The 25114-nt window shown below is 39.6% G+C and overlaps 1 protein-coding gene across 3 annotated transcripts in view; it reads left to right on the top strand.

Moving 5' to 3' along the window:
- The window catches only part of SHLD2 (shieldin complex subunit 2), a 65987-nt gene extending 43820 nt beyond the window's left edge, over positions 1 to 22167 (top strand). For 2 of the 3 annotated variants that reach the window (XM_034776694.1, XM_034776693.1), the window contains exons 4-8: positions 1810 to 1944; positions 6498 to 6704; positions 8524 to 8758; positions 18296 to 18411; positions 19953 to 22167. In XM_034776694.1, coding sequence (XP_034632585.1) covers positions 1810 to 1944; positions 6498 to 6704; positions 8524 to 8758; positions 18296 to 18411; positions 19953 to 20125 — 866 coding nt within the window. In that variant the 3' untranslated portion in view covers positions 20126 to 22167. The remainder of the gene's footprint in view (positions 1 to 1809; positions 1945 to 6497; positions 6705 to 8523; positions 8759 to 18295; positions 18412 to 19952) is intronic. The other variant, XR_004646533.1, reaches the window with a different exon arrangement.
- Positions 22168 to 25114: the final 2947 nt, after the last annotated feature.

Raw genomic sequence — 25114 nt, 5'->3', positions numbered from 1 at the left:
AAATTTCTGACTGTGATTTTTATGTCTAGTTTGTTTTCTGATGGTTGGGTGCAGTGACAGCCCTGGAGCTCACTTCCAGTTTGTCTTATGTTCCTAAAAGCCCGTGCTTCCGGGCTTTAGCCAGCCACCTGCAGGGATTCTCCTGCCCCCTTCCTCCAGTATATTTTGTTTTATTTTGTTCTCTTTCATCTGAAGTATTAGGGATGGCAATGGGCCACTGGAATAGGTGGGACCAGTTTTTTGATGTGTAACCAGACATTCTCACCCTTACGTACTTTAGTGCCCAGTTTCTGCTCAGATGCTCAGCATCTAACTGATCGCCCTATAAGGGGTTGGGAAGAAATTTTTCCCCCAGGTCAGATTGACAGTGACATTGAGGGTTTCTGGCCTTCCTCTGCAGTGTGTGTGTGTGTGTGTGTGTGTGAGGGGGGTGTCACTTGCCAGGATTATCTGGATATACACCTCTACCCGGATATAACACGACCCGACATAACACGAATTTGGATATAACACAGTAAAGCAGTGCTCCGGGGGGCGGGGCGCTCCAGCATATCAAAGCAAGTTCGATATAACGCGGTTTCTATAACGCGGTAAGATTTTTTTGGCTCCCGAGGACAGAGTTGTATCGGGGTAAGAGGTGTGGTTCTCTTAATCAGTGCACTGCTATTACAGTGGCCTCAGGCATTGGTGCTCCTTGGTCCTTCCTATTCTCTCCCTGTGGCACGTAATAGTTTAGTCTTCTGTGGACTGTAATATTTTGGTCATTGGATTTAATGTGTGGGTACTGGTTGGTGTTGATGACCTGTGGTATACAGCAGGCCAGGCTAGATGATCTGGTGATCCCTTCTGCCCTAAAACTCTAGGACTCTAAGTGACATCAAAAATGAACAGGTGAATAGGGCTCTTATAATTAATACATTCAAGATTTACCAGTTATCCCTTTCAGTCTGTTTGTACACACAGCAATAATTCCTGTTTTGAGTGAAAAGTAGTAGAAAAATGTTTCTCTTTGAGAAAGCAGCTTAACTATTACAGCATTTTTTTCCTAGCTTTGACTTAGAGCTTGATCCTGAGACATGCTGAATGCCCTCTTATCCCATTGATGTCAATCCAAGAGTGCTCAGTGCCTACCAAGTCATTGCCATAAATGTTTGGGGCAAGATTTTAAAAAGTCTTAGTACTCAGCACCTGCCATTAAAGCACCTAAATAGTGGCTCTATTTTCAAAAGTGCATCTCACCTGTTGTTCTCAATGGAGGTCTCCTATTTCTCTGACTCACAAAGTGCTTGAGCCAGTGTTGCCCGGAGTTGACTTCTTGACAAACTCCTATACACTGTGCTGCACAGGAACAGACTCCCCACATTCCAGAGCTCTACACCATTTGGCCCGGCCACCCCTCCATCCAGCAGCTGGATGGAGAGGTGGCTGGGCCAAATTTGAGTGGTGGTGTGACCCTGAGCACCATGTCACAATGCCACTCACTGAAATTTGGCCTGGTTGCAACTCCATCTGTACAGAGTTGAGTCTAATTTCAGTGCCATTGTGACCAAAAAGCTGAAGCAATGCTCTGGCAGCAGCTGTACTGATATAGTATGGGACCACTGCTTAAAAGTGGTCAGGCCGTTCCCCCCACCCTCCATGGCTCTGTGACTTATGGAACTTGAGCAAGTGCAAAAAATATGGGCGTGGGGGAAAACATCTGCTGCCCACTCCTCCCTAATTGGTGCTGTGGGTTCACAGGTATTTTCATGTACATTTTAAATAAGTTTTTCTGTAAAATCACAGTGATATCATTTAAAACCTTTTCAGAGTCTGTATACAGTTATAAAGGAGACAAGCAAAGAAAAATTATTCTAACCGTGGAACAGATCAGAGATCAGCACTTTCTGATGGTATTATGGGGAGCAGGGGCAGCCTGGTGTCCTCAACTTCAAAGGAAAAAGGGTAAGTATAAATAAACTCTTTGTATGTATTATCCAGGTAAATGATTAATATGTGTAATCTGCAGTCCTAGTAAAGGTCAAGAGAAGAGTGAGAAAAGGTAGCATGAGAATATGTTTTGCATGATGCTGTTAATTGTGTTAAAACATTCATTTAGTAAACATTTTTATTCAATGGGTAAATGTCCCTCAGTCCTATTGTGACAATGTACTTGAGGGTTTTAGAAGTTTTAACAATTCCCACCATTCTACACTACCTTTTTTTATGCAAGTTGGCTCAGAAACGTCAGCTTGCTTCATCCACTTATTCTGGAACACCAGTGAGAGTTTTAAATTGCTGTTTAAGGATTTAGCAGTGACTTCATAATGCTTTATCTATATTTTCATATATCAGAATCTCACAGGGCTTTACAGATGTTAGGATCAACCTCTAAGTCAAAGCTAGACTGAGAAATGCTGAATGCCTTCTTATCCCATTGATGTCAATCCGAGGATGCATTGCTTATCAAGATTATTGCCATAAATGTTTGGGGCAAGATTTTAAAAAGACATCACTTCAGTGAGGTGAATATTATATGCATTTTTACAAATGCGGAAACTGAAATACATAAAGGTTAAGAAACTTGCCCAAGTCACATAGTGAATCTGTAGTCGAGCTGGAAATAGATCCTGGAAATTCTGACTACTGCTTCTCCTGCTCTAACCTCTAGAGCACATGCTCTTTCAAAATTCAAGTAGCTGCAGGTAGAACTAAAGCAATAAAACACAAAAAATAATAATGGGAAGAGAGTAGACTACCAGCAAAAGTTGAGCATTAAGCTGATGAAACCTTCATGACCTTATTTTTTGGTATGTTGTAATAAGAAGGGAATAGGACATGTGAATATTGTCCAAGAGAAATAAGGAACTTACGGGAGTTTTGCCATTGCCTCCAATGGTCCAGGATTTCATCTTATGTTAATCTCCCATAAGTTCCTTATTAGAACTGAGAAAGGTGAAGTATTAATTGGTAAATAATATGGGAGATCATTGAAAAGTTTCTTGACACGACACTACAGTATGTGCTGCAGCAAGTTAAATAGTTACACTGGATAATCAAGCCATAAGATACTATACTATAATAAAGACGTTGTTGTTTGGTTCCTTCAGTGGACGATAACAGGAAATTTTAATAACATATAACCATGTATAGGATTATTATAATTGTTTTAACTGTGCCAGAGAGCTTGTAATTTATTCTCCAGTTAGTGTTCTATGAATCTAGCAATTCACATATTTTAATCATTAAAAGACTATATCTAAAATGCAAGATAAAAGACTGATTTCTCAACTGTCCAAATACCCATCACTGATAGACAAGCCATGAACGTTTGATCCCAGCAAGACAGCCAAGAAAAGTCCACGTCATGCCAAACAAGTGTATAGGTCACAACAACTAATTGGCATGATTGGGTCACAGGAAGACACCACATGATGGTCATTCTTGCTAGGAGACAAAAACAGCTAGGCATGTGATGGCCATGTGTACTAGAAGGTTAAACTTTACATAGTAGTCTTGATAAGTAGGGATGAGGAATTGCAGTCTTTTTTATACTTCCCTAGAAAGACAGAAGGATATTTAGTGATATTAATAACTCTATCTTGAAACATCAAAGCAAATTCTTTTAACAAAGATACAGTTATTTTCACCTCTCACTGACGTTGTAAAGAAAACACTCATACTCTGCCACTAAAAACTGTGCCAGTTGTATAGACTTTCTTTGTAATAGCATCAGGTAGTACAGACTCTATTATCTATATTACTCTGATCTGGCTGAGGTTACCAAACGTGATGGCTTGAATAATGAAATACTTTTCTGTAGGCCAACAGCCTTTGGAGAGCAGAACAGGCCTAGTAACATGGGGTGAAATCCTGGACCCATTGAAGGCAATGGCTAATTCCCATTAAGGACAGGATTTCACCTATGAAGATTTTACAACTAAAAATGTATTCCTTGTGTTCCTAAAATATGAATTTGCGACACACACCTCATCCTGACTAAGTAACAATATGCAGTTTATGTCAAAATCTTAGCACAAGTAGAGAATTTACTGCTGATACAAATTAAGCTTTTGTGAAGCCAAAGAAATAAATTTAACTTTTTTTTTTTTTTTTTTAAAAAGGGCAGTAGTCTTTGCTATCAAGTTAAATGAATGTCTTCCATGCTTTAAAGAAGGACATGAAAATTAACATCTGAGAGCAGTAGTTATTCCAACAATTATTTTTATACTGCCCTGGAAAGAATACAGCAAGAGCTACTAGGACGATTCCAGCATTTAGGAAAAGTGAAGGTCTCTCTATTAGAGAAAAGGAATGTGGGTTAACTGAAGCAACAGAGAAAATTATTATGAAAGAATTTGGAAAAGTGAAAAAGATTAATCCTCACACTAGTGAGGAGTATTAAAAACCATAGAACACAATCTAAAAATTGAGAATACCGACAGAATTGTTTTTCCCCAAAGAGTAGTAGCACTGGGGACTGTACAAATTGCCAGATAAGGTGATAAAAGCAAATAGATTAAAAGATATTATAAGAGCTAGATAGACTAGGCTAGATAGACAGTGACCAAGCACACAGCGAATGGTGAAATGAGCATGGCGGATCTGATCGAAAGCCCATGGAAGTCTGTGGAAAGTCTCTCATTAACTTTAATGGGCTTACAATTTTCTGTGCTTGTTGAGCCAATTTCAGGCAGCTTTTTTATCAATTCCTTTTTTTGGGGGGGGGGGGAGGAGGGGAGTGTATTTTCTCAACCATAGTAAGGTGATTTAAAAAAAATCAATTTAACATATGAAAATTGCTTTCTCTAGAAACAGCTTTTCAGATGATTGACTGAAAAGAAATTAAATTATATGGCAGTCATGTTAAGGATCCACGTGATATTTTTCAATACACCTAAAATACAATTCTGCATAATTGTGGAATCTGCATTAACCTGCCCTAACCCAATGTACATAGTGACAAGACAGGACTTTCTTCAGCTTGATCCAGAAGAAGAGTGAAAAGGCAAACAAAAAGTGGCTTGCTTCAGTCAGAGGAATGCAGTCTGTAGCATTACTTCTGGGCAGTATAGTTTGTCTAAGGCCTTGCCTACACTATAGGGGAAATTTGATCTAAGCTACGCAATTTGAGTTATGTGAATAGCATAACTCTAATCGATGTAACTTAGACCTGCTTACCATGGGATCCACACTGTGCGATGTCATCATGTGATTGTGTTTCAAGAATATGCACAGGCATGTGGTTTAGTGCCCCCTGAAGCAGAGAGTGTAGTATTTCTGCATTGTAATACCTTCATCATTTGCTGTGTGTGATCTGTAATGGTGCAAGTCAGTAAAATGAAATGTCCTGAACAAAGTACAGAGTTTTGGGAAAATGGATCAATGTGTGGGGACAATGGCAAAATGACTTTTATCAGTGATATCCGCTATAATTCTTCTACTAATATAATTTCCTTCTTCAAGTTCCAGGATTCAATTCCATAACCGCATGCCAATAAACTAATTCTGGACAATAATAGGGTTTAGTAGTGTGTTTTGACAGTTGGGCCCTTTTTACAAGTCATAAAGGGAGAAAAAAATCCACCTCTGAACAGTTGCTTTATTGTAAGTTTAAGGATTACTGTTTCATTGTTAGAGCTAAATTCATCACACCAAATCCCCTTCCCTCCCCCCACAATTGATTTCTTCATGGCTGTTCTACTCTCCCAGCATGCACTGAGCTTCTTTCAGTAGGAGTTCTAGGCACAAAGAGAAGCCAGAATAGCTTTGAAGAGACCCATTTTGTGGACTGGAGAGGAGAATTTAGCTTAGTGTTTTTAAGTCATCTTTCTCGTAATTAACCCTTTCAGCATTTAGCACATTTTCCCCTTCGTTTTACCAAACACAGATAGGAGCTTTTTATAACAAACCAAAATATAAAAAACAATGTTTAGTTATTTTATAGGTAACTCCTAAGGAATAGTAGTATTCATAGTACAAGGTGTTCTGAAAGAAATTTTACAAGAAGTTATTGCAATACTATTTCACTGCATTAATTAAGCATGTTTTATGGTCTCGTGACTGTCCTATGTCAGAGAGCAACAGCATTGCCAAAAACAAGCATTCAATATTATCAGCCAGCACCCCACACCCAGTTATTAGATTGCCTTAAAAAACCACGAGATTTTTAAAAGGATAAAATTGGGGTTCATTTTACTTCCTGGGTTTGCTTTTTGGGTACACTTGGATCATGTCTTAAAATTTTTATATGGAACCATGAAGACTAAAAAGCTTACATTTTATAGTGAAACCTGAGAGTCTGATGCAATCAATTTGATCCAGGAACTGAGTTTTTAAGAAAAATGCCAACTATTATGAGACTTATGATACAGTTGCGATAGCAGACAACACTGAGCACGTCATTCTGTTTTATTAAGGAATCTCATAGGTGTTTGCAGCTTTCTACAAGTATTAACCATAGCATGGAAGTTAACTCAATGTCTTGCATCTTTATTTGTTCTTGCTTTATTTTTCAGATCACATATGGGAATTTAAATATCTACTTGCCCAACGTAGTTCTATTTCAGGTGACATTGAACTGCACACAACTCCATGGTCATCCTGTGAGTGTCTGTTTGATGATGATAAAAGGGCAGTTGAATTTAAAGAGAAGTTTCAAAAAAGTGAAAAGTCTCTCATGAAAATGACAAATCTGTTAACACACCTGGAGGGAAAATGTTCAGGTGAGATTGTAATCCATAGTTCTACCTATTTAAGTGAGAGACACATTGCTAAGCAGGAAAGCTGATTATATTTATGACCATTAACAGTGTTTTCATTAAAACCAGATAGACACAGCTGGCTGTAGGCCTGAAATTGTGTGTCTTGGAAGCAGTTGCTCAGTATCCCAGCCAAAGTGTGAATGCAGCCTTCATTCAGAAGGCATATAGATGACCTGTGAAGGGGAGCAGAATAAAAACAGCTTGGATTAAATGTTTTAGTATCGCCATCTACTCTCCACTGTAACATTTTTTTATTGTGAGGATAATTAACCATTGGAAAAGCTTTCCAAGGAATGTGATAAATTCTCCATCACATGAAGTCTTTAAATCAAGTTTGAAATCTGTCTAAAAGATATGCACTGGTTCAACAAAAATTACTGGGGCAGGTGTAGGAATACTAGGTGAGGTTTTTCGGCCTGTATTATGCATTATGGTCCTTTTTCACTTTAAAAGCTATGTAAACCCCAGGAGCAGAACAAAACAGACATTTTCTCTTAGAGCATAGGATGGACTCCTATGTCTGTGTATAGTCATTCAACAAAACTGTGCTGGAAGAACATTGTTGAGGATGCAAAGTCAAGTGTTCAGAAGATAGGAAATGAAAGAATTATAGTTTCCTGTGCACTCTTGTGTGTGTGCATTATGATATAGCTTTTAATTATATTGCTACAAACTGTGTTTTCCGCAGGACGCCTCTCTGGTTCAGTGCACAGGCTGGATAAGGCGCTTGTTCAGTATTTTTTTTTATCCACATCAATAACCAGTTGTTTTCCATTGCTTGTAACTGTGATCACTTTTAACAGTTCAGCCATTTTTGGGAACTTAAGTAATGAAAATAGGTAGTTTTGCTAGTATATTTTTTGAAATGACATTTTGAACAAATCTAACACCTTTGAAGTTTGAATCACAGACTTAAAATTTGGCGGGGCATAGTTCTGAGGTTCGAGAGGTGTCTTTTTTGCTGTACCCATGACAATCTATCCAGATTTGGTTAAGTTATAAGCTGTGGAATATCACCATTTACACATACACAGTAGGACTTGTTTAACATTTAGGCAAAACAAATGCTCCTCCTGCTCCCGCTCCCCTCCATCAAACTGTCCTTTGATGCTATAAACTTTTGGTGTATCATAGCATCCTGTTTCCCCATTTTCTGTTGTTGTACCTGCCATAGAAAGTTTTATGTTTCCAGGTTTACTTACCAAGACACCTCTATACACCTCTACCCCGATATAATGCTGTCCTTGGGAGCCAAAAAATCTTACCACGTTATAGGTGAAACCACGTTCTATCGAACTTGCTTTGATCTGCCGGAGCCTGCAGCACCCTCCCCCCCGGAGCGCTGCTTTACCGCGTTATATCTGGTCGCGTTATATTGGGGTAGAGGTGTATCTGAGAAATGTTTGAATAATCCCTGGTACTGTTATAATCGGAGAACATCTGAGCTATTATGATGTATTGCCTATCTGATCTCTAAGTCTGGTTGTTGTTGTTTTTTAAATATTGGCCTCTATCACAGTAATATTTAAGCACATAGGTCATTACTTTCAGATTTATTTTTCTTGATCATAATGATTTCATCGCTGAGGAAATCATTCTTTGTAGAGCAAGTCAATATGCAGTTCCAAAAAGATAAAGTAAATCTCAGGCTATTGTTATGCTATTTATACACAGTTTTTGTTTGGAATCAGTTGAGCTATATCTTCTTGTTACTGCTATCTATGATATTATAAAATACTAAGATGGCACAAAATTTGATCTAATCCTTTTGTTTTTGTAGGAGTGATTCAATTGAAAGCCCATGTCTTAGACTTGAAGTTTACCATTGCTACGCCCCAGTACAGGCAATTCAGCTTAGATGCTGACACTTCATTAGAATGTATTTTGGCTTCTCTTCCTACGATCATCTATTCTGGTTGTGCAAAATGTGGGTTGGAACTACAGACCGATGAGAACAAGATCTACAAGCAATGCCTTAGTTGCTTACCATTTAACAAAGTGAGAAAGTTCTACAGGTAAATCAAATAAGAAACTAAGACCAGTAAAACAATGTTTAGTATTAAAGAGAGAGATTTAAAATATGTTGAATAACCATAATAAATTTCATGTAAATTTGGCTTCACATACATTAACATTATGAATGGAAATATGTTTTATTCCTTACTATACTTTGTGTGCTCTTTAAGAAATAGCATTTTCTGGTGGTCAGAGCACATTTCTGGGACTCAGAAGGCAGTTCTGTTCCTGGCTTTGCCACTGACTTTTTGTGTGACATAGGATGAGTCCTGTAACTTCATTTTGCCTTAACTTCCTCGCCAGCAAAATGAGATGATAATACTTATCTTCTTCAAAAACAATATTAGGTTTACTACATTTGTGTTTGTAAAGTACATTGGATGGAAAACTTTACAGAATGCAAAGTATCCTTATGTGTTATATTATTTTTATCATTACTTAAAGGTTATATTCCATCTTTAAATAATCCATCATAATTTGTTAACTCCCATTTAATGTGATGAAGGGGTAGTAGTGATTTTTGGGGGTTACTGTAACACTGGACTGGGATCAACGAGGATCCTGGTCCTAGTGCTTATGTGAGAACCCAAGAAATCCATTTGACCATGTCATGCCTCAGTCTAGCTTTCAAATTTGGTGAAAGCAGAACCTCATCCTAAAACCACCCATATGCCATCTAATTTAAACTAAGAGGGACAAAAGGCAAAAAACCCTGCATCTTTCCAATTGATTGCATAGGAAAGAACAGGCATACCGTAATGAACAGCAGATGGCAGTATGAGATAGGCTGTGCAAACCCTTGGATTTATAACAAGTTAAAGCAAACTTAAGCCTCATCATTTGATTTAACAACATAATTATTAAATGTAGAGATCATTATTTGTTTTAAATAATTTATTATTTCAAATACTTATTTACCTTTACCTTGTTTGCAAAGTGGATTTAGCATAGCATGCATATAGTACAGGTGAATTCTGAGGCAATGTGCATAAAGTCTGGCATATAATTTACTTTTACATATAACTCCTTATTTTCCTAAATTATCCTAACTTGCTTTATAATGAGATGGAACAGGGAGTGTGGTGATTGAGTACCAGCAAATAAAGCAGTAATGTCTTACTCAGTAATAGCTCACACAGCAATTAACATAAGAGCCCCTTTTATTGAATAAGGTAATATTAGCTTGGTCCTTGGAATTATCCCCTACTCAAAAATACCAGGGGATTAGTTTTTGTAGTATTAGAGATTTTAGTAATTATTATTTTGTTATTTTCTGAGTGCTGACAGCATGCTTAGGACTGTATTAAATAATCATAGATGACAGCATGATCCCCTTCCCCAAAGAAAGCATACAACCAGAATTAGTCACAGACAATACAATGTGAACATACATGGGTATAGTCCTGCCTACTAATGTGAGCTACACAAGTGGGGAACAGACACTGCACACCATAGCATATGGCTAGAGGGGGGCAGGGAGTCTAGCCAGTCCCAAACTGTCAGACTATACCCCCTAGAGCTGTAGTGTGCCAGCACCTGCAATTAGGTAGGTCCCTCCCGTAGCACTCAAGAGGATGGTAGAACAGTACCCTGCTGCTTGGGTGCTGAAGTAGTAGGACATCATCTGTACCATCTCTTCTTTATGTAACACTGTGACGGGGTGGACTAGGCCCAGAGGTCCCCTGCTGGGTCCAGCTACACCCTATCCCAGAGAGGAGCCAGAAGAGAAGTCCTTCAAATAACCTATAGGTGTTGAAGGGAATAAGCCAATGAGAGAGGCTTCAGGGAGCAGCAAATCAGGCCATATAAAAGGAGCTGCAGAACAGAGCAGTATTCAGTTGCTGCCTGGAGCTGGAGGAGAGAGGATTGTGTTCCTGGCTGGCTGAAAGAGCAACAGGACCATGGACAGCTGAGGCTGGGCAGGGACTAGGGGAGATAAGAAGGAGCTCCTGGTTGGCTGCTGGGTCTGAGCCCAAGACACTTGCCAGCAGGAACTGGGGGAGCTAAGAAGGACCTCCTGGCTGGCTGCTGAGACTGAGTAAGGACTCAGCTCAGGGAGAGCTGCAAGAAGACAGTGTCTCCAGGGAGGATGCTTTGGGGTTACAGCTCCCATACCAGGGCCGGGACAAGGGGAAGACTGTATACCCCGGAAGGGGTTTGTTCTGTTTCACCTATAGACAGTGTGAGTGACTCAGCCAGAGGGCTGAATTACTGAAAAATTGCCTGAGAAACCACTAACAGGAGTCACCATAAACTGAAAGATTGCAGACACACCTGACCAGAAGGAGGTGCTTGCGGAAGGTGGGTGCTGCCCCATTACAAATACGGATAAGGATTTGGCATTATTTCTTTAATAAAAGACATAACAAGAATACCGAAACCAAACTAGTCCAAACCTTTGAGGAAAATACATAAATTACCAGTTGCATAAGTTAAAATCCATATGAAGCAGCCATCAGTCAGTCACCCGACCTTATAATAAAGCCAAGCCTACCTGCCTACTGTAGATACAGAAGAAAACAAGTGTGCACATGACCAGTCCTGGAATAGGTCTGGGGCACATGGGAGGAGATTGCGTCTGTAAGATGTTAATAATGCTCATTTTGTTCTTGTACAGTTCCTGACCTTCAATTTGTGTATCTCAGAATTGCTAGTAGGGGATTTTCAGAAGAGGCCCAATAACTCTGGAATTTGCTTCCCACCTTTGCTGTAACCCAGGCCAAATATTATGACTTTCAGGGCACATCGCAAAGCTTATCTGTTTACTCAGTGTTTTCCTATGAGCATGAATTAAATGAAAAAGGTTTGGTTTTGTTCAGCAGGGAGAGATTTCTTTTAACATTGTTGACATTTTATCGGAGGAAATTTTTTTTATATTTTTCAACTTGTTGTAAGAGCATGAAAGAAATATGGTAAATTCATGATATAAATTAAAATAAATAAGGTGTCCCTGCCATGGAAACTTTAACTTTCTCTTTTCAAGATGAGCATAAAGGACATCTGTTTAACCTCTCCCCCAAGGCTGGCACAAATGATGGTGAGACAATCTCTTAGAGTTGCATTGTATAGCAGTTCCTGAGTCTGAGCCTTTACGTGGACCCTTGAACCCATAACTTTTTATAAAGAGTAGTGTGCATCTAATGTTTTCACATTGACATTCTGGATTTTGGTGTTCTAGTAAAACATCCTGCATATCTTAATAGCAATTCCAAGTTGTGTGTTGTAACACTATTTAATGCATGCTAACAAGAGATGTCTCTTTCCCCGGCTTCACCAGAGAGAGATCTCATCTAAATGAATGAGATCCAATTTATTAACAAAACATGTTGTTCTCATTCTATTTCCCTATTTTCGTAAGAGCATGAAATGTCAAAATTTGTTCCATTTAAAATAGTTAATATTAGTGATTGAGATCAAGTAACATTTCTTTCTCCTCAGCCCACTGAATCATGTCCCCCATGACTTTTTCAGAAGGTTATTTAAAGCTGTTTGCATGAGAGTGTTGTAAATTCAGCATGATTGGTGGTTCCAGAAACAGAATTGCTCCTTGCACCTTTTTTGGGAGTCAAATTTTTATAATCTGCATGTTGTTTGTACTTTGTTACATGAAGAGTTCTAATATGGATCATCTGTGACCTTTAAACGAGTCTCACTTTAACTAATTCATATTCATAATCTTAAACACTTTCACTAATTTTTAGGGCATAATTAGGAATAAGATATAATATCTCATAGTACATTTGCTTGTGTTTCTGGTGTCTCACAAAGCAAGGGAAATGTCTAATTTGAAATAGCATCTGATTTTGATTCAGGAGCAGCGCAAAAATTACAGCTGATGAGCTAACTGTTTTAATATCTTAACAAATACATCATTATCCCTGGAATTATAAAATATTTTGACCGCCTCAGCTAGATTTTTTTTTCCTTTTAAATGTTTAATCTTTATTTATGAAATGCAGCCATGATCTGCCTGAGCCCAGGTTTATTAACCTTTCAGGCATGCTATAAAGCTCATATTTCCCCCCTGTTGACTTAGGCCGTACATGGCCTAGGCTGAGGTAGCTATTACGGTGTTTATATATAAATGTTTGCTTAGATTTTTAATGTAAGGACCAAGAGCCCACTGAATGGGTACCTACAATTGTATTTTAAAAATTCAAATAAATAAATAAATAATAAAAATAAACCACATTCCTTCTGGGCTATGGTTACAATGGCCCAGAAAAAATATTGTCAACTAAGGGAGATTAGAAAGAATAGTAAACTATTCATACAATCATGCCTCTTTTGGATTTCAAAGGTCACAATGTTATTTCTTTTCTTCCTTTTTCCATGTTTTTATCCCAGATATCTACCCTTTTGCATCCCTTCCTTATACTTTCTTTATGGAGGAGGATGTAATAGTGTTTCCTTCAAGTGGCACACAGCTGTATTTTCTTTATCTATAGCTAACAGCACTTTGTTAATTAGAAAGAACACCGTAGTGCCAGTAATAATGAGCAAACAGATTCCCAGTGTACAGGGAATTATACACACAATGCCTGTTTTAGTTCAAGGGGGTTATATGCTTTAGTCCGCAGGGGTTTCTTTAAATGAATTACACACAGAATCATACTGTTTTTGGCCCAGCAAACTTTTATATGTTGTATACTGCCGTGGAGAGCTGGAATTCTGGCAGCATTTAAGGATTAGAGAGTATTCTGGCAACATGGAATGAAAATACCCAGTTTCCCAGTACCTGCCTATCTGTACCAGTAGTGAATTTTAGGGGTATTTTTAGATAGCATGTTTGACTTGATAGAGGTGGCTATATATACTCTCTCCATGGTCACCAAATTGTAGCTGGATATCTAGTTTGCAGTGGGTTAAAGTAGCTATATTAGAAAATATAGTACTTGTGCAAAAGAGATTAATTACAGATCAGTATTTTCTGTGGTATGCTACTGTAAATAAAAATGGACATAGGCTATGTCTACACTACCAGCTAGGAGTGCGATTCCCCTGCTCACTTACACATACTTTCACTTATTCTCATTGTGCTGGCCATGCTGAGTACATAATCACCTAAAACTGGTGGGTATGAATTCGGTGTGGCTAAGCTGGTCCTCTGCCGCTACCCGTGCTATCGTGACTACATTGCTATTTATATTTGAGTTGGCTCTCATCGAGCTAGCTGAAGTACCGGTATGTGTATGTGGGCAGGGGAATCCCATGCATAGTTCAGAGTCATAGCCATTGTGTCAGGCACCAAACAGAAGGTTGAATTGAGAGTGACAGATATTTGAAAAAAATTACTACTAGGTATTACAATAAGATGTTTATTTTTATTAAACCGTGTAAGACCCTTTGAGTGAAGTTAGATGACATTGGGAAGAAAGTCTCTGAATTAAGAACCTGAGGCCATAAGCAGACCCCAAGCAAATGTAAATGTTTTCCAAGTGCCCCATTTGATCCACTACAGGCTTTTTCTGCAATCTATTTTATACTGTGGATTGCAAAAGTTTTAAGTTTTGTCCAGAGCCAGTCTAAACAGAAATCTACCTAAGTTTGTTAACTCACATGCCCTGAGAATCCCCAGAATGATGAGGCAGCAAGACTCACCCCATAAAGTGTTATGGATACAATTTGTAAGAAAGATACCATGCAAAAGACAATATTTTGCATTTCAGAGGTCTAAAATGAAATCATTTCTGGCTTATCTCTGATGTGAAGGGTTTTTGCAGTTAAGCAGTTTCTCCAGGAGATTATTTGAATTTATTAGGAAATCCAGTGGATAGTTACTTTTTCCATATCTTTGGAGGAAATAAACTATATTTGTTGAATGCTCACAATTTCATAGAAGATGAAAAATCCAAGACTAAATCTGATGCAGAACAGAATCACCTCTTTTTTTTGTTACTTTTGCCTTGGGTAGTGCTTTACTTTCATTATCTTAAAAAAGTATCCCCCAATTAGGTTTTTCTCATCTTTTGTGATTTAAAAAAACAACAACCTGGAAATAAATCCAGCTTCTCTGCAGTCTTCTTAACCCCTTTGATTTACCACTTTACAGTCTCATGGTCCACAGACCCTTGCTTCTTACTTATGATGCACTAAAAGAATTTCTTGTTTATCTTTATATCTCTAGGTATTTATTCACATTTCTTCTTAATCGACATCTTAGCTAATAAAGTTTATGTTCCTTTCTTTTAGCTGATTATATGAACTTTGATCTCCTAACTCTTCCCTTCAGGCAACTTTAACTAACTTCCTCATTTTTTAAAAAAGACCTGAAGCACCAGGTCTAGGTATGTTCCCCTGAAAAGGTATCTAAATTAATTATATTGCAGTCAAGTTGTGTGAGTGGCATTTCTTGAAGCCACTAATAATTACTTACACTTATATATGACACCTTATATATGTCCAAGGATGACAAAGTGAGATCTAAACTAACTACACTGAAATGCAACCACCTCTTCTGAAGTAAAAGTTGGCATCTGTTCAACAACAATTCTCCATAAGAGCTCAGGGAAATGAGTATACAGCCTCCAGTTAAAACTACTGGGAGAATTTTCAGTAAGGAGAATAGCATTACCCAAATTAGAATTTAGCCAGGACACCGTGGTTATTAAAAGTACCACCAGATTATTGAAGACCACATGTGATCAGGGCCTTGATTTTTATCTGTCTAATCCAACAGATTTCAGCAGCACAGGGATAATATCACCAATACCACTTTCTGTAACTACTCACTAACTTCTTAGAGGTCTCCTATCTTAACTATTTACCAGGACTGTCCATGTTTAGATAATGAGATCTGATCCAAAGAAATATGACTACGACCCTAAGTGTTTAGCAGATGGTGTGTCAAAGAATTTGCCCATAGACAGGGCTTTGGAGTGGAGATGCAGGTTTTTGCCTGGAGCTGGAGTGGAGCCGGAGCACAGCTCCAAAGTCCTGCCCATAGAGAAGATGTCCCAGCCACAATCAACTTCTCTACATGCTGCAGAAATGTTAAACGTTAAGCATTATAAAGGTAGTGCAGTTTGGTGCATTTTCTTCTTGTATTACCTGCTCAGTTATTATTATATTAATAGTGATAACAGCTAAACATACCCCAAATAGGATGCAACACACTGGAGCTATGGAAATCTGCCATTCTTACCTTGTACCTCATCTGTGTTTGCAGATCTCTTCTATGGAAGTGACTCCTTCCCTTTCTCCTATCTCCCTCATGCCATCCTAGTAGGGTGGCCCCTGAGATGTGGGCATACCCATTGTAAAGACCCAGACTTGGAATGATTTTGTGCCTGCCTTTTATTCATTTATTTATATAGATTTAAAATTATTAAAAATGCACTTATCCAAGGCTCTGGATGCCTATCATAATTAATGATACAATACAGTGAAACTCCAGCAGCATTAAAGTATTCATTCCAACAAGGAGTCAGACAGACACCTAAAAAACGTAGGGTTGACGTTCAAATTTATTATTGATTTGACTTGGAATTATCTACATTGTCTATCTAATATTTGCCTGAACAAAAAAAGCTATATATATTTCTTTGTTAGCATTATACTTATTAATATCCGCATGTGATAGCTGGTGTCATTATCGATTAATTATTCCTTTGGCTATTTCTCAAATCTCTTTTATAGTGAATCCTGCAATGTCCTTAGTTCTTGTCAGTGTTTGTTGGGAACTCTACTAGAGAGAGATGCAATTGGTCAGTCTTTGTGTAGACTTATGGGCTTTGGACTTGCTTATTAGCGTGACAAACTCTTAGTTTTGCTGTGAACACATGGACTTCCGAGAATCAGTTTCTTGATGCTTATCCTGTTGACACCGATAAGCTACATTGCGATGTCCGCACCAAAAAGGAGACATAATATGGGACAAAGATCCAAAATGTGAGCAATTAAAATATATTAGAAAAGGGAAAAAATTGATTTTAGATGATTGATTGGGAGAGTGAGGATCAGTCTCTAAATGTGGGATTATTTTCTGTTTCTTTAGATCTGATGATAAAAGCTTTCTGTGGCTGACGTGTTATTTACTTCAAATAATTAATTTTAGTTTGTGACAGTTAATAGAGAAAAATAACTTTTAAAGATTTTTAAATTGTCATGGGCTCCAAGAGTAATATCAAAAATTGATAAAACTATAAATTAATTAGAACGTAGTGTTCTATTTTCATTATTTATTAATTTTTATTTATTTCTGAAATAGAAACATATGACTCTTTCTCTTTGATATTGCAATTTATTCTTAATTGATTAGAAATTTCAGCAGGGGGTCTGAAGCGACTGCTAAGCTGCCAACAGGTTCTGCTAGCTTAATTGCTTGCATACAGAGAGTACGCTGATTAGGCTGAACCACTGGTCAAGGGTCTGGAGTTAAAAGCAGAGAATGTCCTTCACTCCTGAAATGCCATAGCTTTAGATACTTGAGTATATTTGTTTTTGCTATAACTTAATTGTAAATCATGTGGCAGGAATGGTGGGCACACTTGTGCACTCTTATGCTCTCTCTCTCTCTCATACACACACACACACACACACACACACACACACACACACACACACACCTTTGATTCTGCTCATTCTTGGCATTAGAGAATTTAGCATTTCACCCTCTACTAAAAATACCTACACTTTTTTTTTTTTTTTTTTTAACCTCCAGAAAACAGTTAATGAAAACTGTTATGACTATATCTTTGCCAACTTACTTTGGAAACAAATGCCCTTTCTGTTTGTGGAGGTCAGGCCAAATGTTATCATTACTAAGGTACAATTTTCCTTTACTTAATGGAAGTTGTGCCTGCTAAAGATGGCAGTTTTTGGCCCAGTGTGAATAACTCATGTTAATACATTAATCGAAACAGAAAGTTGAAATGCCAACGGCTGTAGTGCATTCTCTGAGTGATGAACGGAAATAGTCATTTCCCACTGGATCACAGAACTATCAGTTCTCCTGGCATCTTCTTAAGGAATCTTAATCTCAAGACTAAGGTTTTGAGCTTGAAGAATGTGTCAGATGCTCAGCCTGGTGCAAATCAGTAGAGCCCTACAAATCTGTGGATATTTGCTTTATATCCATGGTTATCCGCAGACCATGTTTGTGGATCGCGGATTAGATGCAGATACAAATTTTGTATCCGCGCAGGGCTCAAGATATCAGCTGAGCTCCATGGCTTCATCATCTGAGGGTCTGGCCCTAAACATGTTGTATGGGGCAATTTTCATTTTCTTTCAAACTAAAGCACAGATTACAAACAGCATAAATCTATCCCTATTTTCTAAAATCACAGCTTGGTTGATAATTCTGTGGCATCATCATGCACAGTCGTTAGAGAATCCATTAAACTGTCAGGCACAGATTCCTGATCTGCAGGTTGGCAGAAATTGAGAGCATAAAAGAGATTTACCAGATCAATAATATTAGGTGAATAAAGGCAATATTATATTTAATTACCTTGACCAGAAATTTTGTTTCTGCTGCAAAAATAAAACCATTTCAAATGCAAGCATTTATGGGAATCTGTTTTCTTATTTAGACCAGCCCTGATGACTGCAGAAGACAAAGGATGTGAGATTTGTATTCAAGTGGTGTCAGAGTTGATGGAGAAAATATTCCTTAATATTCCTGCAGACTGGCTGAACAGATTCATAGGTACTGTACCATACATTCTTTGTTAGAAAAACAATCAATTGCAGCACAGAACCAGAAACATTTAACTGAAACAAAGTTATAGTTACTGCCCATACACACCAGAGGCCAGGACATTTATCTGGTTTGGTATGATGTTTCTGATGTTTTATGTAACATGTAGCTTTAAAAGAATTGCATATGTTTCATGTTCCACTGTGGATTTGTCAGACATTTATACTTAATTCCCAAACATTATTAGTCTGGAGTTAAGTTTATAAACATTGATCAATTGTTCAGAATCCTGAAGGCAAATATTGTAATTGTCACAAAAGACAAATGTGAGACATCTACGAAGTTCAGAATAGAATTTAGGTAACAGGAGGTATTGTGAGATGATTATTTATAACTAAGACTACATTTTAGTCACGGATATTTTTAGTAAAAGTCGCGGACAGGTCATGGGCAGTAAACAAAAATTCAGGGCCCGTGTCCTGTCTGTGACTTTTACTAAAAATACCAGTGAATAAAACTTGTGGGAGGCTGCCTGGGGGCCCCAATGGTGCTGGGATAGGGCAGCCTGGCTGTTTGGGCGGGATCTGGCAGCACCGCGCAGCCCGGGACCTGTGTTGGTTCTGGAGGGTTCCCAGCCAATGGGAGTTGCAAAGCCAGCGCTCTGGGTGGAGGCAGCCCACAGAGCTGCCTGGTCACGCCTCTGTCTAGCAGCTGAGCAAGGGGCATATTGCCACTTCCGGGGAGTCCCCCAGGCAAGCGCTGCCCAGAGCCCACCTCACTTTGTCTGGTGCCCCAATCCACTGGCCCCTCCCACACCCAAACTCTGCTACTGGGGCGGCGGAGGCCCGAGACTGCTCCAGCAGCGAACAGTGCGCCTGGTGCAGGGGCTACTTGAGCTGCCCCTGAGCTAGATGTACTGGCCCCTGCAGAACTCACGGAAGTCATGGAATGTCACGGAATCCATGACTTCTGTGACCTCGGTGAAAAAATCACAGCCTTATTTATAACTTTACATAGCTCAATACAGTTATTACCTGGGTGTGTGTGTGTGTGTCTCTCTCTCTCTCACTTTCTGTGTGTGTGTGTGTGTGTGTGTGTGTGTGTGTGTGTAATGTATGCATATGGATTTATCTCAATTTTAAAAATAACTGCCATAGTTTCAGAATGTATATAATTGCAAATGTTGGTGTCTTACTGAGAATTCCCGTGTTGCTGACATATCCTCAAAGTAGACTTCCTGCTTGGGAGCTGCTATAGGGTAAGTCACAGGAATTGTAGTTTAGCTTATGAATGACAGGCTCAGCAAATCAGAAGGTGTTCAAAACTCTTCTAAGAAAAGGTATACTTTTTTAATTACTAAATTAATTATTCAACGTTGTTATTCAAATGCTGAGTGGTATTTCCTGCGTTTTATCCCTTCCAGGGAGGAGATCTAATTTGAGAATGTGACATTACAATGGCAGCTTTTGGGGGCTTGGAGGAAGAACTTAAGTGTAGATGTTAGCATGATAACAATGAAGTATAACTGGTTGGTTCACTGTCTTTTGCAGTGCCTCCCTCAGATACAACCTATGGCATGATAGTAGCAGACCTGTGCCACTCGCTGCTAGCAGACACGGAAGCCTCCTATCTGTTGGACATTAGAAGCCATTTTGTGCTGGATGAAAACAGCTATCCTTTGCAACAGGATTTCTTTCTGCTGGATTTCCATCCTGATCTCTGAAGCCCTGTCCTCACAGTGACTGATTGACAGAGACCTTATGGACAAGCAGATTGCAAAAAAAGAGAAGAAAAATTAATTATCTCATGGAAGGAAGCTGTAAAAAAACACAGTGAAAAAGGTTTTTTACTTTGTACCAGAAGCTAAAGGACTAAAAATGAAAATCCACCAATTGTATATATTGCTTCTGTAGTATTTTATGAATTGTCATATAGTGATTTTATATCTATATTTTAAAGATTTTGCATATATCTTTATTTTAAAAATGATTTCACCAATGTTTTCTCCTTGTCTTCCTCTTTTCTCAGCCCCTTCAGAAAAGTCTTCTGGTGTTGATAGACAGTGAAGTCTTATGAACATTGGCAGAGGAGAGGGAAGCCATTATTCTGTAGTATGGTCTTAGTTGTAAGATACTCTGTTTTCGTTATTTCTTACGTCTTTTATTTGGTTCCCCTCCTCTGTCCTGCAGAAAGCAGAGCCTTCTTCATTTTCTCCCAGCAATATAGTCTTGTCTCTGTTCCACCAGAACACTTTCTCACTCAAGAATCCCAATTTCTGAGCCCACCATACAAATTGTGTAGCTAGGGACTGATCTTCACACACAAGTCACACTGGTTTAACTAAAACTGATATTAAAAACTTGTTGAGTTAACCTGCTGCAAACCCCTTAAATTGACTTAACCCTGGTATATATTGATTTATCTTAAGTTGGCAAGAAGTTGAATGAAGCCATATCAATATAAGCCAGATTTCTATCTCATTAACAGTGTCCATGCAGGGTTTTGCACCAATTTAAATGGATTTAAAAACACATCTTCAGTTAAATTTTGGCTCACCTTTGCATGCAGACTGGGCCTAAAGCGAATATACAGAAATCATGAGTTGACTACCATCTGGTCCACAGTTTCACTGCTGGAGGGGCTGATAGAGCCAGTCTGTGTATGGATAGTTCTGTGTGTGGCCTTAACAATTTTCCCATGTTTAGTATTTAAGAGAAATCTTGTCTGAGCAGAGGATTGGTAACGAGCAACTCCTGAGTTGTAATTCTGGCTTTGTCATGTACTACTTCCGTTTTCTTGGACCAGTCATTTAACCCTCTACCTTGTTTGTACCTTCAACTCTAAAATGGGATGACCCCTCAGGAATGTCATGAGGATCAGTTAATGTTGGTAAACCACTGAGAGAGCAAAAAGTGCTGCCCAACACTTCCCAATCTTATCCAAGTATAGACCTTTTCCATCTTTGTTTTGCTGTAGTCATCTCCTCTCTATATCAAGCCCATTTTAGTTGGTTCTTATCTCATTGTGTTATTGTGTTCATATTGAGTTTAAAAAGTTTACCTTGCAAATTAACTCTGAAGCATCTTATGATACAAAAGTAGGCTGAAATTCTAATCATTCCTTTCCTGAAGAACCTCTCATCTGGTGCTTGCAGACCTGCCCGTCATAGTTTTAACTGCTAATTCAACATCTATTACTACAAATCAAATAAATTCCTTCACGCACAACTATATATGCATACCAGTTTTTTTGGAAATTTCATCTTACTTCCTGGACATGCATGAGGGTGGTTCTGCAGAGCAAACATTTGTGTATCTCTTGGATAGTAACATGGTTTTAACAAAATAGGGAATAAAGATTGTTATACTAAAACAGTAAATCAAGAGTTCTGCTAAACTTAAACGGATACATAAAGCAACAATCTGCTTATTAAACCATATTTCTTGGCATCGCTGCCTATACAGTTGCCTGTAATAACCTGGATCTGCTGACCTTCAGAGCATACTACAAGGTGTAACCATTGGCTTTTCTGTGGAGGGAAAGTGTAAAGGGAGCTGACGTTGGGTTGGGGGAGGAGAAGTTCTGTTTTGAACTGAATTTTTTTGGGGAGCAGTTGAAGGGGTTAGCTTCTTGTTTCAGTTGTTGTTGTTGTTTGTTGTTTTGTTTTATTATTTTATTTATTAAGACCAAGGTGTGAAAAGTGCTAGATAGGTGCCTTTTTGAGTACTTTTTATACATCAAAATAATAAACTATGCTTTCCTCTTTGCTGATTTGTATTGGCAATACATGCTTGTCATATCTTGTTCTGGGTTAGTTTTTCATGGCAATTAAGCAGTTGTCACTTTGTGCCACTAAAAAAACAAATTAGCATTTAAATGAAGATCATTAGTTAACATGTACCATCCGATGTTTTCTTAACAGTTAAGGATGGAGTTGGGGGTGGGGAAGATATTTTATGCTCTCATTGTCTAAAGACCTCCAGTATAGCCTGGAGTGACAGGTACATGTTTGTATTATAACTTTGTTACTCTAAGGGTATGTCTACACTACGGGATTACTCCGAATTTACAGATTTTGATTTTGGGCAACCGATTGTATAAAGTCGAGTGCATGCAGCCACACTAAGCACATTTCAGTCTGCGGTGTGCGTCCATGTACCGAGGCTAGTGTCGACTTCCGGAGCGTTGCACAGTGGGTAGCTATTCCATAGCTGTCCCATAGTTCCCGCAGTCTTCCCCGCCCATTGGAACTCTGGGTTGAGATCCCAATGCCTGATGGGGCAAAAAACATTGTCGCTGGTCATTTTGGGTACAGCCTCACCACTCCCTCCATGAAAGCAATGGCAGACAACTGTTTCGCGCCTTTTTTCCTGGGTGAACTGTGCAGACGCCATATTACGGCAAGCATGGAGCCCGCTCAGCTCAAGACAGCAATCATTAACATTGTAAACACCTCGCGCATTATCGTGCAGTTTATGCTGAACCAGGACCTGAAAAACCAGGAGAGGAGGAATCGGCTACGGCAGCGCGGCAACGAGAGTGATGAGGACATGGACACAGAATTCTCTCAAACCGCAGGCCCTGGCGCTTTGGAGATCATGCTGTTAACGGGGCAGGTTATAGCTGTGGAACGCCAATTCTGGGCCCGGGAAACAAGCACAGACTGGTGGGACCGCATAGTGTTGCAGGTCTGGGACGATTCCCAGTGGCTGTGTAACTTTCGCATGTGTAAGGGCACTTTCATGGAACTTTGACTTGCTTTCCCCTGCCCTGAAGCGCCAGAATACCAAGATGAGAGCAGCCCTCTCAGTTGAGAAGCGAGTGGCGATAGCCCTGTGGAAGCTTGCAACGCCAGACAGCTACCAGTCAGTCAGGAATCAATTTGGAGTGGGCAAATCTACTGTGGGGGCTGCTGTGATGCAAGTAGCCAAAGCAATCACTGAGCTGCTGCTACCAAAGGTAGTGACTCTGGGAAATGTGCAGGTCATAGTGGATGGCTTTTCTGCACTGGGATTCCCTAACTGTGGTGGGGCAATAGATGGAACCCATATCCCTATCTTGGCACCGAAGCACCAGGGCAGCCAGTACATAAACCGCAAGGGATACTTTTCAATGGTGCTGCAAGCACTGGTAGATCACAAGGGATGTTTCACCAACATCAACGTGGGATGGCCTGGAAGGGTTCATGATGCTCGCGTCTTCAGGAACACTAATCTGTTTAAATGGCTGCAGCAAGGGATTTACTTCCTAGACCAGAAAATAACCGTTGGGGCTGTTGAAATGCCAATAGTTAGCCTTGGGGACCCAGCCTGCCCCTTAATGCCATGGCTCATGAAGCCATACACAGGCAGCCTGGACAGTAGTCAGGAGCTGTTTAACTACAGGCTGAGCAAATGCAGAATGGTGGTAGAACAGGGATAGGCAACCTATGGCTTCGGCACGTGAGCTGATTTTCAGTGGCACTCACACTGCCCAGGTCCTGGCCATCGGTTCGGGGGGATCTGCATTTTAATTTAATTTTAAATGAAACTTCTTAAACATTTTAAAAACCTTATTTACTTTACATACAACAATATGGTGGAGCTTTCAGCTACAGGCAAACAGCCCAATAGTAACTGCCACCTCTGTCCCCTTAATTAAATTCCCGTATTTCAACCAGGTTACCATGAATGATATCACTCTCCTGAGGATAACACAACGAGATAAAGAACGGATGTTGCTTGAATGCCAGCAAACACCGTGACCATACGCTGCCAGGCTTTGTCATGCAGTGATACCAGATTACTTGCTACTAGCATGGCGTGGTCAAGTGTCCTGCCATGGAGGACGGAATAAGGCTGCACTACCCAGAAACCTTCTGCAAAGGCTTTTGGAGTACCTCCAGGAGAGCTTCATGGAGATATCCCTGGAGGATTTCTGCTCCATCCCCAGACATGTTAACAGACTTTTCCAGTAGCTGTACTGGCCGCGAATGCATCCCAAGTCCTCAGGGCAAATTAATTATTAAAAAACACTTGCTTTTAAACCATGTTTTATATTTACAAAGGTGCACTCACCAGAGTTCCTTTCCATGGCTTCATGTTCTGGGATACCGCATTGGGAGGGTTGGGAGGGTACTTCAGTCAGGCTGAGAAAAAGATCCTGGCTGTTGGGGAGAATGGAGTGCTGTGTGCTCTCCGCAAGCTCGTCCTCCTCCTCCTCCTCATCTTCCCCATCTGCAGAATCCTCAGGCATGGCTTAGAGTACCCTCTCCTCAGAATCCACGGTCAGGGGTGGGGTCACCCCCCCTAGAATTGCATGCAGCTCAGCGTAGAAGCGGTATGTCTGCGGCTCTGCACCGGAACCTTCCATTTGCTACTTTGGTTTTCTGGTAGGCTTGTCTGAGCTCCTTAACTTTCACAAGGCACTGATATGAGTCAAATGTTTTGGCATTTCGTCTTTTGGAATGTAGTTCTGTTGGCACGGAATCCTCTCCCCATATAGCTATCAGATCCAGTGCCTCCCGTACGGTCCATGCTGGTGCTCTTTTTCGATTCTCGGACTGCATGGTTACCTGTACTGATGAGTTCTGAGTGGTCACCTGTGCTCTCCACGCTGGGCAAACAGGAAATGAAATTCAAAAGTTTGCGGGGCTTTTCCTGTCTACCTGGCCAGTGCATCCGAGTTCAGATTGATGTCCAGAGCGGTCACAATGGTGCACTGTGGGATAGCT

The sequence above is a fragment of the Trachemys scripta genome, chromosome 7, assembly GCF_013100865.1.
Source record: "Trachemys scripta elegans isolate TJP31775 chromosome 7, CAS_Tse_1.0, whole genome shotgun sequence".
NCBI classification, from domain to species: domain Eukaryota; kingdom Metazoa; phylum Chordata; order Testudines; family Emydidae; genus Trachemys; species Trachemys scripta.
Note: the sequence above shows the minus strand (reverse complement) of the source record. Positions and strands in the feature narration are given on the sequence as shown.